This window comes from Abramis brama (assembly GCF_963993115.1).
Source record: "Abramis brama genome assembly, chromosome: 13".
Lineage (NCBI taxonomy): Eukaryota > Metazoa > Chordata > Actinopteri > Cypriniformes > Leuciscidae > Abramis > Abramis brama.
This window is the reverse complement of record NC_139975.1, coordinates 29,855,199-29,873,085: the sequence shown is the minus strand read 5'-3', so window position 1 is coordinate 29,873,085 and position 17,887 is coordinate 29,855,199. Positions and strand designations below refer to the sequence as shown.

The following is a 17,887-nucleotide window of genomic DNA, read 5'->3' as shown; positions in this document are numbered from 1 at the left end:
CGGTCTTTAGATGGAAGTTCTGCTTGAGTTTGACGGTGTCTCTCGTAGGGAGCGATGGCTGCCACATACTCTGCGCTGAACCACAAGACGTGTAAGCCGGTTCTGGAACCCGTAGCTGCCTCCAGTCTAGCTCAGCGCAGGAACATGAAGAAGCTGACGTCTACAGACATGTCGTGAAGCTCGTGATGTCCCTGTGCTCGTCTCCAAGGGTTGGCATCTCCTCTCGAGTTCTCGTACGTGATGCTTCAGGGAGTGCGCGACATTTCGGAGGAAACGCACGAAAGCCCCTCTGTTTCTCTCTGGTAGAGTGAAAAACACCAGCTCCATCTCTCCATCGTGTCTGAAGTGTTTCACGCATAAGCGAGCTGTTTCGAATGTTCTTGCCCAATGAAACCCAGATCTCATGAAGAAATGTCCAGGTCATTCAAGCGCAAGAAACCTGTTTTTAGGACCATGAAGAACATTGCATGACATTCAAGCCCTTTTCCCTATATTTCCTAATACTGGTGTACAGAAATGAATATCATCAGGGGGGGTTTTCCATTAAATTCACCAGTATGTGGTCCTTTTAAGTACTTTAGAGCTGAAATGAAACTAGTTTTTCCATAGTAAATGTATGAGAAAGAGGATAGGATTCGTTTCTCTTCTAAGAATGGGGGAAAGGAACCTTCTTATTGGTCCTAAAAACTGGCGTGGTTTTCTTCACGCAAGATATACTGATGACCTGCACATTATCCATTTCTAAGCCACTTTTTTGTCCTGTTAGTGTTGCGAACCACATGGCATTACCTCAGAAGCACTCAGTGTTACGCGTTCTTTAGCTCGATGTATTATAAAGTCATTCATTAAGTTTGTGTGGAACCTTGAGCACATTTGCACTGAGGCTTGGGCAGGTCGTTGCTTCTGCGAGGCGTTCCTCTCCCTCCATCGGTTCCCGTCTCAGACCGCTCTTTGCCTTTTGTTGAATGGGAAGTACATGAGCAAAAGGTGAAGAAATAAATCTATATTTATAAAATCGAATGAGGTGAATGAATGTAGATGAGATTGAATCCATGAAATCACATCTCTCTGCTCCAGGTGGAGGGGAAAAAATATTCCATAAAACTTTTTAAAGACATTGTGGAAATGTATCATATTGTATTTATTTCACTTATTTTTAAAATTTTATTTTTTCTTTCAGGTGATGTACATATTGACATTAAAGAACATTATTGACATGATGTTTTGTCTTGTGTGTGTGTGTGTTAATTCAGCCAAACAGGATCAAACAGCGATTTGTAGAAAAACCTTTTGATTTGTCAAACGTCTTGATGTAAGTTCATATCTTCACCAAGGAGGACCTGGAGAAATCTGTCCGTTAGAATCTCATTGGCACTTTGTTTGCTAACGCAGGAAGATGCAGTACGTGATTTGAAATCTGCCATTGCATTTTAGTGTTGACATACAAAAATAACAAATTATTGTACAAATACACAGAAAAGCATGGGAGTGTAGTGAGTGTTTGGACACCCTTTTTCCAGGGATGGGCAACTCTGCAGAGCTTTCCTGCAGTGTTTATTGCCAACCCAATTCAAAAACACTTGAAAAATCTTGAATTACAGGCAAGTGTGATCGAGCTAAACTCTGCTGGACAGTGACTGCTAGGACCAGACTGGGTTATTCCAATCATTTCTGTGTGGACAAATTTTGCTGCGTGTTCACACTTGGCATGTTTGGTTTGGATTAAAACGAACCCTGGTGCGATTGCTCTGTTAGTGAGGTTCACTTGAATAAGTGTGAACGCTGCCATCTGAACCCTGGGGTCACCAAACAAGCTGAGACACACCCATTACTCTGACCTGCAGAAACCAGGCTTGTGCACAATTCAGAATTTAATTGAGAATGACTCCTTAATTCCAATTCAATTCTTGAATTTGAATTTGTCAAAAACAGGATCTAGAATTACAATTCGAATTTGAATTAAAGGAAGCAGAATTGCAATTCAATAAAAATTCAAAGAAATTCATATACATATTTTAAGTGAAGTGTTTAACAATGAAGCATACTGTATGTCAGATATGATTGCATTATAAATGATATTAGTTTGAACTACGTGTACAGATTACATTAAAAGGATATGTTTTACCCCAGCAATGAATGTTAAAAGCTCTAGTCACAGAACAAATAATTAAGTTTGATTTATTGTAATTGTAATTTTGTGGAACATGATGGAACATGACTCCATTTCCCAGAATGCTTTACTTTAACCAAGTATTTAAAATGGTTGCTAAACAATTTGAGGTGGACATTTGTTTGAAAGCACACTTTGATGGGCAACACTGGACTTTTTAAGTTTCAGAAGTCCCTTACAACTTCACTCTGCAGCTGTTGAGAGAATCTTTAGTGTTGCAGGAAAGATATTCAGACCAGAACGGTGCAGACTCAATGAAAAAACATTTGAGGAGCTATTGAGAATTAGATGCAACAGTGTTGCTCAGTAATTTTTTGCATTGGAATAAATGATAACTGCATTTACAACTTTGTGTTTGTGTGATTTGAAATGAAAATTACATTGGAACAAAACTAATTAAACAACATTGAGGGGGTCATTTATTTCAAGAATTTCATCAATATCTATTTTAGAACAAAATGTATGCAGGGTTGAGGAGTAAATAGTTACGTGAAATAAATTTTTTGTTATTAAATTACAAAATTAATGTAATTGTATTTAGTTGTATTACTGAGGTAAAATGTTTAATTCAATTAGTTAGGCTACTAATCAACTTAAAACGAAATTGCTTTGCATTGATAAAGTTATCCAAATAAAGTAATCCAAACCACATTTATAATGGGTAACTAATAACAGTAAGCAATAACATTTCCAAAGTAACCTTCCTAACACTGAATGCATGCGAGACTCAACACATTCTTTCTGTTGTGAGACTGTGTGGAATTTCTTTGAATTGCCATGAATTTAATTCCACTTCCTGTCATTTAAATTCAAATTCAATTCAATGTCCCGTGGGGCGGAGTAAATTCAATTCAAATTCCAATTCATGAATTGAATGGAGGCCAATTCTGAAATTCTGAATTTTGCACAAGCCTGGCAGAAAGCCACACTTGTAAAAAATAAATGAATAAATTCTAAAAGTAGTTTCAATGGAAATAAATGGGTTTGTAAATAATGTGAAGAACCAAAGACAGGACCTTACCACCACACCCCTGTTGAAGTTACAGTTAAACTACACACTTTTCCTCAGAAAAATCCTCCACCTGGGTCCAGCACATGCTTTTCCAACATCTTCCCCACATGACGTGAAAAAGATGGATCTCAGAGATCTTCATAGTCTGCCTCTTTCCTATTGACTTGATGATTGAAACAACTGAAGAAAAAAAAAAAAAAAAATGTCTTGAGGTGTGGTACTTATACCAGTGACACCGGACTGTTACTGGATTTGTTTAGTGTGTGTGTGTGTGTGTGTGTGTGTGTGTGTAAGCATTGTGAAGTGCATAGATCGAACGTCCTTCGTCAATGATTCCTTATTTAAACTCCTTTGCCATCTTTCACGTAAAGCGCAAGGGCTCAGCAGGACAGAGATCAAAGTCCACGTTTATTAACCCATAAATACAGGAAGATGATTACGCACGTTACCAAGTCAAGTTTTAATAGGCTCATGTAAAGCATGTCTTAAACTAAATCGTTAAAAGTAGAGTTGAGGGACAGAAATAAGGATCTTCATCAAGCATAATCTTAGAAGATTGTTCCTGCTCACAGATACAGATATGATGCGCTGTCAGCCTTTGCTCTTTGGCCTCTGTTTGTGTTTCGCTCACATCAGTGGATCACAGGTAAATATAATGGTTATTGCATTGTGTGTGGCCAGTGCACATAAAACATATTCATGTGTAAAGAGTCCTATCACAGCTGCTTTTGCTTTTAACCCTGTTGAAACGAACTCTGCTGTTCAGAACGCAAACACACCCGTCGCGACACCAGAAGAGGTTTATTTCGCCGAGGCGTTTGACGCAAACGCGCTGGACAGGTTGGTTCCGGAAACTCACTGACATACAGTATGTGGGTGTTTCTGCAACTAATGGCACAAAGTCCCGGCAGATTTTAGATTTATGTTCAAATTTGTCATATGATGTTTAATAAATTCAAACACAGTATCATACATTGACATAGAAAGAATTACTGGTTATGATTTAATGAAAATGAGGAAGTATTCATAGGTTAAAACACCATTTTTGTTCATGTCTCAACTGTGGTCTCAATCCTCAGGTATGTAATATGAGTATGTAATAATGTCAATTTGACATTATTTCAAATTAATTAGTTTCATATAAATATTTTTATTTTTTTTGCCCTACACCGTAACTCTGAAAAATAGTTTTAATAAAGCATTTGTTCAAAACCAAACAAATCTAGTTTCTATGGAAACAGAAATTAGCACATGAGCACATAGCTGCCAGATTGGGCCACCCACATTAAGTCACTCACAAGATCCAGAAAAATAAGATAAAGATAAAAAAAATTCTGAAGTATTTATTGTGTGTCCTCACCATACATATATTACTGTTCAATACATATAGTATAACAAAATATCATTACCGCAACAATGTTTTTATTTGAATTATTATTCAGATTTTTATTAGCGAAAAATTATTTTACCTCTTCAGTACATTTGATTTACACATTAAAATTATAAGTCATTCACTGTCAAGATATTAATTGGCATAAAGAAAATCTTAAAATCCCCTAATTTTAAATGTATATATATATATATATATATATATATAGTAAAATACCCTAATTTTAAATGTATGTATGTATGTATATTTATTGTAATGTATAAAAGCATAAAAATTTTACATATTCCAGATTAAAATTTTAATGGCATGCAATTGTGTGTACATTTTAAATGTATTACAGACTGATTAATTAATACAAATTCTAAGGGGTTGATTTTTTTATTTTTTTATTTGGGAGAGTCGAAAGTGACTGTAGTTGCAGAAACACCCATATAAATAAATAATATAAAATATTAGTTTACATTAGATCAAAGTCATGTCCAGTTATTAAGTGATGGTTTCTCATTAACATCAAATGTTATTCTCTGTCTCCTTGTTTGCTTGAAGAAACTGGGTTTTGTCCAAAGCGGTGAAAGATGAGCAACTGAAACTTCTCAAATATAATGGTATATGCATTTTGTGAATATAAATTTGAATATTGAAAACAATGTAGCAGTGTTAAAATGTGAGTTATATAGTCAGCCATTCATTATAACAAAATAACCCTGAAGGATGATCAGGACGTGATGTGGGTCTGAAGGAAGGGGTTTATTGTGCAATAATGACCTGCTTATCATGGCTTATCAATATAAAGTACTGTATATTATTCTCCTCTTTACAGTGCTACTTAAATACATGGCAATATGAAAAACCTTTCTTTACACAGGTGAGTGGGTAGTAGAGGAACCAAGTGAACCAAGATTTTTGGGAAACAGAGGCCTGGTCCTCAAATCCCCTGGGAGACACCACGCCATATCTGCTTACCTGAGGAAAGTGTACCACTTTAAAGACAAACCTCTTTGCTTACAGTAAGATATTTTGATCAATTTGCTTCTATCCTTAAAACACAAATAAAATCGCTTGACTAAATCTTCTTTTGAAAACATCTGCAGGTATGAGGTTTTCTTCCAAAAGCTGGTTGATTGTGGTGGAGCCTACATTAAGTTGCTTTCTCATTCAGATGATCTTCGTTTGGTAATACTTACATTTCACACAATCCTGTTATGCACCGGAACAGGTTTAGCTTGGTGAATTAAAACACGAAGAACAGTTTATTAAATGAGACAAACAGTCAAATCTTTATATTTTAAAAAGAAATTCACATTGCTTTCTCTACACTGTGTTGTCATTGTCATTTAGAGCCAGTTCAGTGATGCCACCCCATACACGATTATGTTTGGTCCAGATAAGTGTGGCAGCGCACACAAGATACATTTCATCCTTAGCCGTCGCAATCCCATCACAGGGACATATGAGGAAAAACACGCTCGGCAACCAGAAGTGGATCTTAGTGACTATTTTATTGACCAGCGTCCACATCTCTACACGTTACGTGAGTAGTCAGTAAAGAAATACATGTTCAGTGACTTCATGTTCAAATCAATGCTGTGATTTGAAGCAAGTCTACATTCTAATAAACTAGACAGTTCATTTTTAATAGCAAATCTTATGTATGGAAAGTGTCTAATCTTGCTTAATGACATGCTGGTTGCAATTTTATTTGAGTGAAAATGTTCTTTTCAGACGTGTACCCTGACAACACTTTTGAAATCTTTATTGACCTGACACTGATAAACAAGGGCAGTCTTTTGGAAGACATGGACACTCCTCACGAAACACAGGAACCTCATGCGGCCTTAATGGATGGGGTTCAAACTTCTGACCTAAAGTTGGAACATGAAAGGTATGCTGATTTTTATTTATTTATAAACAACAGGTATATGAGTTATTTATACACTGAGAGAGATATCTGATAGATGAGTTGTAATAGCTGTGTAGTCCAGTGTTTTGAAACCTGTTTAATATTTGGTCCTCCTGGATCAGTTTAAACAAAATGGGTTTTAATCTTCATTGGTTTATGAATTAATTAATTAATTGGTTGAATAGGTGGCTTATAATCTTCAATCTTCACTCACAGGTGTAGTCCCTAATTTACCAGTGTGGACACAACCAACATTTACTCTCTTTGAACACTCAACAAGGGAACTGTCTCTCTGACAGTTTTCTGAAATCTGACAAAGCTATTCTTCAGAGAGCATTTAGAAGAAAAAAACATATTATGGATGTTCTTTTTGGAATATTACATTTATTTATTTTAATTTATTACTGTTAAAGTAAAAGAGCTGCAATACCTTCCAAATTTTGAGTGGACAATGACTTTCAAGTTGCATTAGTAAAATTTATACAAGTATGTCGATGTGCCATATGTGAAATTAACCTTAAAGGGTTAGTTCACCCAAAAATGATTGTGTCATTTTTCTGTCAATTCTGTCATTAATTACTCGTCCTCATGTCGATCCAAACCCATAAGACTTTCGTTCATCTTCGCAACACAAATTAAGATATTTTTAATGAAATCTGAGAGCTTTCTGACCCTCCATCACACCAATGAGCCAATGAGGTTCATTCTCGTGTTACGCATCACGTTTGAGCTTCAGCAAGAACCAATGAGGTTCATTCTCGTGTTACGCATCACTTTTGAGCTTCAGCAAGAACCAATGAGGTTCATTCTCGTGTTACGCATCACGTTTGAGCTTCAGCAAGAACCAATGAGGTTCATTCTCGTGTTACGCATCACTTTTGAGCTTCAGCAAGAACCAATGAGGTTCATTCTCGTGTTACGCAGCACGTTTGAGCTTCAGCAAGAACCAATGAGGTTCATTCTCGTGTTACGCAGCACGAGTAAGATTTCATGTAAAAGATCTTCATTTGTGTAACGAAGATGAACGAAAGTCTTATGGGTTTTGAACGACGTGAGGACTAGTAAATGATGACAGAATTACATTTTTTCTGGGGGTCTACTATCCCTTTAATACTGATCATGCAGTCTTTAAGTAGACTTGCCCACTGAAGCTGAGAAGGGTTGACTCCTGGGAAAACTAGGTTTCTGTTGGAAGAGGTGTTAGTGAGGCCAGTAGGGGGCGCTGCTGACCCTGTGGTCTGAATGGGTCCTAACGCCCCATTAAAGTGATGGGGACACTATACTGTCAAACAGCAATGTCCTTTAGATGACTGTCATTAAAAATCCCAGGATGTAATTGTCTCCTCTCCACCAGTAAGCTACAGTGTGGTGGGCGTTCTGGCGCACTATGGCTGCAGAGCAGTATGACACTGGGAGAGACTCCAGCCCTCCCGGAAGATATATAATTATAAAAATGTAAAATCGTGTAGTAGTAATAAGTGGTGTAATGCTGTAAAACTTAATATCTTAAACTGACTAAATGGGGATCTAAAAGTTTAACTTAAAAAAAAAAAAAAGTTTTGCCACAAGAACAAACTTAAGGGGAAAAGACCATCCTAAAGAGTTTTTTTCTTTCTGAATTTAGAGAATAAGAAATTATGAGAATTTTTTTATTAAAAATGTTTAGTGAATCCATTTCCTTCTCAGCCTTTATCCCTTGGGACAGAAGGATTTGGAGTATTTCTGGAGTAGTAGCTGCTAAAAATAGAATATACTTATTTTGTTTTCAAACAGTAATAATAATTTGCATCATTACAATTTGTTTTGACTGTAGTGTGGATTAAGTAAATGCTACATGAACTCTTTTCACATTTCCAAAACAAAAGAAAAAAAGTGCTTCCACGACTTTCTAAAAGAGGAAAAAAATATTGTGAGATCGGTCAGTCAGATCGGAAGAGAGAATGATGTGAAATTTCCATCGCTTCCTCAGCTGTTGTATAAGAAACACCCGCGCAGCGCTAATTAATTTTTGGTCTACTGCTGTGGTAATGTAACATAAAGTAAAGCATTGTAAATGTATATCATAAAAAAATGATATGAAAAACTACCACATCTGTGATGTTGACCACTGTGGAAATGTGTCAAGTGTGAAATGTGAAAAGGCTCCATTGGTGATCAGAAGAGTCAGTTAAGAATGCTTTGAACACTAATTATCATTATATATATATATATATATATATATATATACAGTGAGGAAAATAAGTATTTGAACACCCTGCTATTTTGCAAGTTCTCCCACTTAGAAATCATGGAGGGGTCTGAAATTGTCATCGTAGGTGCATGTCCACTGTGAGAGACATAATCTAAAAAAAAAATCCAGAAATCACAATGTATGATTTTTTAACTATTTATTTGTATGATACAGCTGCAAATAAGTATTTGAACACCTGAGAAAATCAATGTTAATATTTGGTACAGTAGCCTTTGTTTGCAATTACAGAGGTCAAACGTTTCCTGTAGTTTTTCACCAGGTTTGCACACACTGCAGGAGGGATTTTGGCCCACTCCTCCACACAGATCTTCTCTAGATCAGTCAGGTTTCTGGGCTGTCGCTGAGAAACACGGAGTTTGAGCTCCCTCCAAAGATTCTCTATTGGGTTTAGGTCTGGAGACTGGCTAGGCCACGCCAGAACCTTGATATGCTTCTTACAGAGCCACTCCTTGGTTATCCTGGCTGTGTGCTTCGGGTCATTGTCATGTTGGAAGACCCAGCCTCGACCCATCTTCAATGCTCTAACTGAGGGAAGGAGGTTGTTCCCCAAAATCTCGCAATACATGGCCCCGGTCATCCTCTCCTTAATACAGTGCAGTCGCCCTGTCCCATGTGCAGAAAAACACCCCCAAAGCATGATGCTACCACCCCCATGCTTCACAGTAGGGATGGTGTTCTTGGGATGGTACTCATCATTCTTCTTCCTCCAAACACGTTTAGTGGAATTATGACCAAAAAGTTCTATTTTGGTCTCATCTGACCACATGACTTTCTCCCATGACTCCTCTGGATCATCCAAATGGTCATTGGCAAACTTAAGACGTGCCTTGACATGTGCTGGTTTAAGCAGGGGAACCTTCCGTGCCATGCATGATTTCAAACCATGACGTCTTAGTGTATTACCAACAGTAACCTTGGAAACGGTGGTCCCAGCTCTTTTCAGGTCATTGACCAGCTCCTCCCGTGTAGTTCTGGGCTGATTTCTCACCTTTCCTAGGATCATTGAGACCCCACGAGGTGAGATCTTGCATGGAGCCCCAGTCCGAGGGAGATTGACAGTCATGTTTAGCTTCTTCCATTTTCTAATGATTGCTCCAACAGTGGACCTTTTTTCACCAAGCTGCTTGGCAATTTCCCCGTAGCCCTTTCCAGCCTTGTGGAGGTGTACAATTTTGTCTCTAGTGTCTTTGGACAGCTCTTTGGTCTTGGCCATGTTAGTAGTTGGATTCTTACTGATTGTATGGGGTGGACAGGTGTCTTTATGCAGCTAACGACCTCAAACAGGTGCATCTAATTTAGGATAATAAATGGAGTGGAGGTGGACATTTTAAAGGCAGACTAACAGGTCTTTGAGGGTCAGAATTCTAGCTGATAGACAGGTGTTCAAATACTTATTTGCAGCTGTATCATGCAAATAAATAGTTAAAAAATCATACATTGTGATTTCTGGATTTTTTTTTTAGATTATGTCTCTCACAGTGGACATGCACCTACGATGACAATTTCAGACCCCTCCATGATTTCCAAGTGGGAGAACTTGCAAAATAGCAGGGTGTTCAAATACTTATTTTCCTCACTGTATATAGGGGAGAGAGAGTTCTGTACAGACTACTGTAAAGATGTAAACTTGAGTCTGTATTGTAAAAAGACTTAAATAAATAAATTTGACTTAACTTGGCTTATGTTTATCCATTACAAGTCACTGGACAACCAAAGTATTCTTTATCAATCTGTAGTCGTGTTTATGTGTGTTTGTTTGGACAGGTCAGATGGTGTGGCGTCGTCTCGTGAGCGTTCATCTCGTCCTGCATTATCAAATCCAGAGAGCCAACCCAGCACAAACCCCAATGATAAAGTAGGCTAGCACTCCACAATATCTCATTTGCAATTTGCCGTGTGCAGTTCATCATTGTCCTCGTGTGGTTGTTGTGTTAGGACAGCAGAGAGCAGCCGTTCACCATGAGCCCCGTCGCTGCTGTGGGATTTGAGCTGTGGACCCTCACTGGAGATGTGATGTTCGACAACATCTTTCTCTGTGACAGTCTGGAGGTGGCCAGGCGTTGGACTGAAGACACATGGAGCAAGAGAAAGGTAGTAAGCAACAGTTAACCAATTATCCTTTAACTGGAACAGCCAGTCTGCATCACCAAACTGACTAATCTCTGTGATAAAGAGCATTTCGCATGTTCTGTCATAATCTGTCATTTAGTATGCAGCTCTTATAAGCTCACATTAATGAAACCACATCTATTCAAAACACTTCATCCACTGACACACCCGATTAAAATTATCTAGTGAAGGCAAAATGTGAAGAAATGGCGACCAGGTCGGTAACACTTTACAGTAAGGTTCATCAATTAACATTAGTTAACTACCTGAGTGAACATGAACTAAGAATGAGCAATACTTCTTCAGCATTTATTAATCTTTAGTTAATATTAATTTCAACATTTACTAATACATTATTAAAATCAAAGGTTGTATTTGTTAACATTAGTTAATGCACTATGAACAAACAATGAACAGCTGTATATTTATTAACTAATATTAATAAAGAGTAATAAATACTGTAACAGATGTATTGCTCATTGTTAGGTCATGTTAGTTAATACATGAACTAATGTTAACTAATGAACCTTATTGTAAAGTGTTACCGCCAAGTCTAGGAGGATATAAGATACTCGTTCACTTACAATCAAGGAAATTTAAACCAAAAATGTGTTTTTCATATGTTTTAAAATAATTAACAGTAAATTGATCACATCTATTTCACACTGTCCTCTTGTAGCCTGGAATGATAGAAAAGCTGTTGATGGCGACGGTCAAGCGGCCGTGGCTCTGGGGTTTATATGTGTTCACGGTGGGCCTTCCCATCATCCTCTTCATTAGTTTCATGTGGCCTAATAAGGTACATTTTATGAATAAAAATATTCACAAAATTTGTGATCTTTCATTTGTGATAGTTTCAATATTGTGTATGTGTGTGTATTTTAGCGGTTTGGTCCACCAGACCAAAACTATTACTATAAAAAAACAGATGAGCCTCAGACAGATGGACGTCAGGACATGGAGGAACACGTCACTCATAATGATGGTAAGAGATGCTTACAGGACCTGTGAAACTGCACTGTGCTTGTCATAAAATTCATTTATTTTGTTGTGTTTAAGGTGTAAATCAAACAAGAGTCGAGGCTAAAAGCAGAGCGGTCAAGAGGGCTCCAAGAAACTCAGAAGTGACAAGTTAACAGTAAGTATGAGACACACAGGGTGAATCTCATGTCCAGGTCACATGTTGCCCAAAAATATAGTCTGCATCTTTATTACTGTAATGTGGACAAAAAGACCAATATAACTGCAAAAACATTAATAATTTATGGTAGTATTTGTTATTGCCGTATACTGTCAGAATCACTGTATTACTGTCCTTTTTACTGTCATATGGTAGCAGATTACTGTGCCATGTTAAGAAAACTCTAGTTAGAATAACCACTGAGAATAATGAGCATTACAGGTGTTACACAGTGCATAACTTGACACCTTTACCTTATTACTCCAAAGGAGCAGAGGCCCTATTGTTTTCCTAAGACTCGTGATTGAGTGTAAAAGGAAAAAAAGTAATCTGTTTTTTTATAAGCAAAGATGTGTCATGGCTTACCACTTTGTGCCAAATATCATGAGAGAATTGTCAAACAATAAAAAAAAAATCACATTTTTCAATGCAAGATTGCAAAGAATTTTTGTATATATCCACACTATATTGCCAAAAGTATTGGGACACCCCTCCAAATCATTGAATTCAGGTGTTCCAATCACTTCCATGGCCACAGTTGTATAAAATCAAGCACCTAGGCATGCAGACGCTTCTACAAAACATTTGTGAAAGAATGGGTCTCTCTCAGGAGCTCAGTGAATTCAAGCGTGGGACTGTGATAGGTTGCCACCTGTGCAATAAGTCCATTCATGAAATTTCCTCACTACTAAATATTTTATAGTCAACTGTTAGTGGTATTATAACAAAGTGAAAGGAATTGGAAACAACAACTCAGCCACAAAGTGGCACTTTAGGCCATGTATAATCACAGAGTGGGGTCAGCGCATGCTGAGGCGCCAACTTTCAATATCTACAGAACTTCGTGTGGCCTTCAGATTAGCTCAAGAACAGTGCGTAGAGCTTCATGGAATGGGTTTCCATGGCCGAGCAGCTTCATCTAAGCCTTACATCACCAAGTGCAATGCAAAGCGTCGGATGCAGAGGTGTAAAGCACACCGTCACTGGACTCTGGAGCAGTGGAGACGTGTTCTCTGGAGTGACGAATCACGCTTCTCTGTCTGGAAATCCGATGGACGAGTCTGGGTTTGGCGGTTGCCAGGAGAACAGTACTTGCCTGAGTGCATTGTGCCAAGTGTAAAGTTTGGGGGGATTATGGTGTCGGGTTGTTTTTCAGGGTTTGGGCTTGGCAGTAAAAGGAACTCTTAATGCTTCTGCATATCAAGACATTTTGGACAATTTCATGCTCCCAACTTTGTGGAAACAGTTTGGGAAATCATATTCCTGTTCCAACATGACTGCGCACCAGTGCACGAAGCAAGGTCCATAAAGACATGGATGAGCGAGTTTGGTGTGGAGGAACTTGATTGGCCTGCACAGAGTCCTGACCTCAACCCGATAGAACAGCTTTGTGCATGTAAAGGCAGGCATCCCTATATATATATATATATATATAAATAATATGAATATATTAATAATATGAATATACAACGCATTCTCATCCCAAGGCGTCATATACTGACGCTTTTGAAATTTCGTCTACATTCGACGCACATGGCACCCTTTAGCGTCAATTTGTGACGCAGATTATGGGTAGGTTTAGGTCTGGGGTAGGGTTAGGGTTAGACCACTAGGAGGCGCCTTCTGGCCCATATTTATCTGCGTCTCATATTGACGCTAAAGGGTGCCATGTGCGTCGAATGTAGACGAAATTTCAAAAGCGTCAGTATATGACGCCTTGGGATGAGAACATGAAGATTGGGTAAATATTCCACTTGCAAAACTGCAAGAACTAGTATCCTCAATTCCCAAATGATTAAAAAGTGTATTTAAAAGGAAAGATGATGTGACACAGTGGTAAACGTGCCTCTGTCCCATCTTTTGTGGAGTGTGTAGCAGCCATCAAAATCAAAACTTGTTTATATTTACAAAATGCAAGTTGGTCAGTGAAAACATCGTAAATCTTTTGTTTTTACTCTTGTCAGTTAAATAAAGGTTCAAGAGAATTAACAAATCACAGATTCTTGATTTTATTGCAATTTACAATTTACAAAACCAACTTGTTGTTTGTAACACTCCTGATGTATTCAGTGCAGAATTTGGCACATGAAGTGATTAAAGTAGTTTTCAAATGCTGTGCATTTATGTGTTTCCTTAACATATTCAGTGATTGAATGTCTTTGGTCAGCTGGTTAAGTGGTCATTACAGTAATGTGAATTTAGAAGAAAAATTGTCATGTTGTGATGTTACTGATTCTTAAAAAAAATTTCTTCTGATTTTAGGATGAAATATGTCCCAGACATGTTTTCATGGGATTTGACCCATGATGTTTCTGTCATTCCATAAATGTTGACAGTCCAAATGGCTAATCCATTATTCTTTCATTTTCACAGTTCACAGAGTCAGTGGCAAACCTCAGCAGAGTGACATCAAGCATCATGTTAGTTCAAGCAGTCCACATCAGTCAAGCTTGCATCAGCTGTTCATTTTTATCACAGAGGTTCATTTAAATCCCCATTCATTCAGCCACTCTTCTTTAGCACAGCTGGATGCTAACTCCCTCTCCATCCCCAACTCCACCTAGCCTAGAGATCTGTAATCTAATCTGATATCTGTCTTACCATTGTCTTCAGTAATACCAGTAAGTTACATTGTAATCATCCTTCCTCATGTATTTTGGCTTGTTTAAAACAACTCGTTTTGTGAATTGTAATTATGTATGCATGATTACTGGATCTGTTCTGTTATCCCAAGGGGAGTTTGACTTGCTAAACATGAAGTTTGCCCAGAACACAACCATACCGCCAACACTAGCTGTGTATGCATTATCATTATAATAAAATATGAATTTGACAAAAGTGGTCCTGACTCCTTACTGAACTGAAAGATATGTTATCACCCTGTTTTAATAGTGTGAAATGATGGAATGCTGTGCAGATTTACATTCATCTCTTGTAATCGAGCCAACATATTACTACATATAAAACTAATTAGGCAAATTCTCCCAGCTGTAGCTTTGCAAATGCGATGCCATGCAGAAGTATTCAGTACTAGTTCTCTCATTAATGGTTTATTTAAAGCAGTGACTCATTTGTTCTAGTGTAGAGATAAAAATATAAATTTTAATGTGATATCATTGCGCTAAAAGTTTCATGTTATTGCAGAACACTACATTTGTGACAATGTATTGTTAAGCTCATCACAGACTTGAGCTTTACGTACGTCTGCAAGATGTCTGTTAAAGATCACTTCATCTGGAAAGCATCTGCTGTTTATTAACATCTGATAGACATATTTAAGATGTCAATTTAATATACATTCTAAATCATTACATCTTTAAGACATTTTCTAAACGTCTATTTGACATCTGACAGGAAACGTCCTATAGACGTATATTGCAGATGAGCAAACACTCTAAAAAATACATCTTCCAGATGTAAACACACACATCAAATAGATGTCTCTGTGATGTACGTGTGCTATCTGGGGTACTAATAGCATTTCTAAGACAGCGTAAGATTTTTTTTTTAAAAAATACATTAAAATGTTTATGTTAAATATTTTTTTAAATAATTCAAGATTTACAAGAATGACAAACTTGACAGGAAGAAAAATCAGTGAAAGGTGCATTGCTGAAAAGACAACTTTACAAGACAGAAAATCAATACAAAAAAAAAAAGTTTAAGCATGCAGGTCAGTGCTTCTAATATGTACCTCTTTCACAATGTAAGTTATTAGACTGCATCTGTCAAAATATATAATATATAATGTGTAAAGATGTTGGAACCGATTGAATGGTATATATGCCACTAGGATTTTAATTTAAATGTTTACTTGAAATTATGATTTTGATATTTAATTGCATCAAACATGAAATTTAAATGTGGAACATATTATGATATCAGAGCATATTTTCAGAGATGTTCTTATTATGGGTTGAGAGATCTAAGGATCTGTTTCAGTAGCAAACTGTATGTGTGTGCAGCTTCAAGAGAGAACCCACATTTTCTTTTAAATAAAATAATGTTTTTATTTTATCATTTATATAATTTAATCATTTATATTATTTATAATTTGTAACATTTAATTTAATCAAAAAATATAATTATTAATTATATGTATTATATTAATTATATATTATTATATTTATTTTACTTATTTATAATGGTCTTGCAGTGCTTTCTATTGTTGCATAATGTTATTATTGTGAGGTTTTTATACATTTTATGAGATGATGTTTGATAATAAAACACTTGTTAGAATTGTGCTTGTCAGTGTTGATACATATGCAACTAAGATTATTCAATAAACCCTGCTCAATGGTGTAATGGTGAGCTTTGATCACGTGTGTTCCAACGTTCTGAAGTGCTGTCTTGACAGTGACAGTCAAAAACTGTTTGTGGAGAGCATATGAATGATTGAGAAGTGCCATTCACTGAATCCTACCAGTTGCAACATTGTCCATGACTTTGACTTTGAGAATTTGAGAGATCAAACCAAAATGAATGTTCAATGGCAAACTTGTTGAAGATTAGACTATCGATTCATTAAGTGATAAGCCGTTTCCTCACAAAATAAGTTTTTCAGTGCACTGAAACCTCTCCTACAGTGATAGCCATTCAAAATGTCATCTTCAAAATGACATACTAAATATTACTAAATTTCAGTAGGGTAAGACTTGGTCAAGTCAGGTTATTTATTTAATGCTGTATACGATACAGATGGTTTCAAAGCAGCTTAATATAGTGTTAATGTTTCAAAATTCACAAACAACTTCAAATTCAGCTGTAAAGCAGAAAAAAAAACCTTGGGAGAAACTAGGATCACTCGGGGGACCAGTCCTCTTCTGGCCAAATGAACGAACAACTATGATGATTCCAGGCTGCATCAAAAGCCTATTGCACAGGGGCTAGTACCAGGAAACTTTTGAGCTAGTTCACCTTTGGATATATGAGCTCTGTGAACTACTTTGAACTGTGTCCTCAGAGAGGGGTCTGTCAAGGTCTTCCTCCCAAACTCTCTTAATGTTATCTTGAGAGAAAGATGCCAGATTGGTCATTAAATTATAAATAATGATAATTAAGCCCTTGGCTAATAAGATAGAAAAAAGCTTCCCTTTTTGGGAAGCATCACTGGAAAGTCTAACACAAGTGACTAAATGTTTAAAAAGTCTTGCAAGACTCTAAAGGTTCTCAACCTTTCGGAACTAAAACCTCCCTGTATATATACCCATCCAGAACTTCAAACAATGCCTCGCCAGTTGTGTTCGCTGGTGGAGACGGAGAGAAAAGAATGTCCTCCTCAATACTGCCATTTTTATCTGACATGGGTAAGCAAGCCCGTGCTAGTCCTACAACATCAGTTGTCTCGTCAAGCTGCAGGACATAGTACTGGCTTTGCATGATGCTAGCTAGCAATTGCTCCTCAACGTCGCTTGCCATGTCAGATATGCAACAGCTAACATTGTTGTTAGAAAGAGCGATGTCACTAATCTGTTGTGCGAAATTCTCTTCAAACATAACTTGACAGATACCTTCGGCAGCAGGGATGATTCGCACCTCTGCAATTGTGTGAGGTTTTCCTAATTTGGCAACTCGTGGTAGGACGCTTCTAGACACCTGTTAGACACTGATGTACAGTCAAACCAAAATGTATTCAGACACCTTCAACATTTCTCACATTATCACAGTTTATTTGCTATACTTTAGAAAATGGTAATAAAATACGACAAGAACTCAGAGTTATCAGATCAGTTGATATTTCACTGGTTTTGTCCATCCTTCTGTTAGACTGTCTCACAATTGAATTAGGTTGAAAAGCTGTCCGCTGTTAAATTTAACTACACAATTAGATAATACCAATTTAGGTCAACCAATTACCAAGCAATGCTTCATT

At 37.1% G+C, this 17,887-nt stretch overlaps 2 protein-coding genes across 3 annotated transcripts in view; both read left to right on the top strand.

Annotated features, from left to right (window-relative positions):
• rps6kal (ribosomal protein S6 kinase a, like) overlaps nucleotides 1-1,220 on the top strand; it is a 43,795-nt gene extending 42,575 nt beyond the window's left edge. For both annotated transcript variants that reach the window (XM_084133734.1, XM_084133735.1), the window contains exon 22: nucleotides 49-1,220. In XM_084133734.1, coding sequence (XP_083989860.1) covers nucleotides 49-177 — 129 coding nt within the window. In that variant the 3' untranslated portion in view covers nucleotides 178-1,220. The remainder of the gene's footprint in view (nucleotides 1-48) is intronic.
• Nucleotides 1,221-3,606: 2,386 nt separating this feature from the next.
• On the top strand, nucleotides 3,607-14,844 carry LOC311095293 (calmegin). Its single transcript, XM_084133763.1, has 13 exons — nucleotides 3,607-3,828; nucleotides 3,949-4,022; nucleotides 5,119-5,177; nucleotides 5,438-5,579; nucleotides 5,664-5,745; nucleotides 5,911-6,103; nucleotides 6,295-6,454; nucleotides 10,488-10,578; nucleotides 10,659-10,814; nucleotides 11,512-11,631; nucleotides 11,718-11,817; nucleotides 11,892-11,970; nucleotides 14,386-14,844. Exons 1-12 carry the CDS (start codon nucleotides 3,763-3,765, stop codon nucleotides 11,966-11,968), a joined length of 1,320 nt encoding a protein of 439 aa, XP_083989889.1. The 5' UTR covers nucleotides 3,607-3,762; the 3' UTR covers nucleotides 11,969-11,970; nucleotides 14,386-14,844.
• The last annotated feature ends 3,043 nt before the right edge of the window (nucleotides 14,845-17,887 follow it).

Coding starts and splice junctions, on each gene's coding strand:
- LOC311095293 (XM_084133763.1), top strand. CDS start 3,763: ATGATGCGCTGTCAGCCTTTGCTCTTTGGCCTCTGTTTGTGTTTCGCT. Junction 6,104..6,294: donor TCCACATCTCTACACGTTAC/GTGAGTAGTCAG, acceptor TGTTCTTTTCAG/ACGTGTACCCTGACAACACT. Junction 11,818..11,891: donor ACACGTCACTCATAATGATG/GTAAGAGATGCT, acceptor GTTGTGTTTAAG/GTGTAAATCAAACAAGAGTC.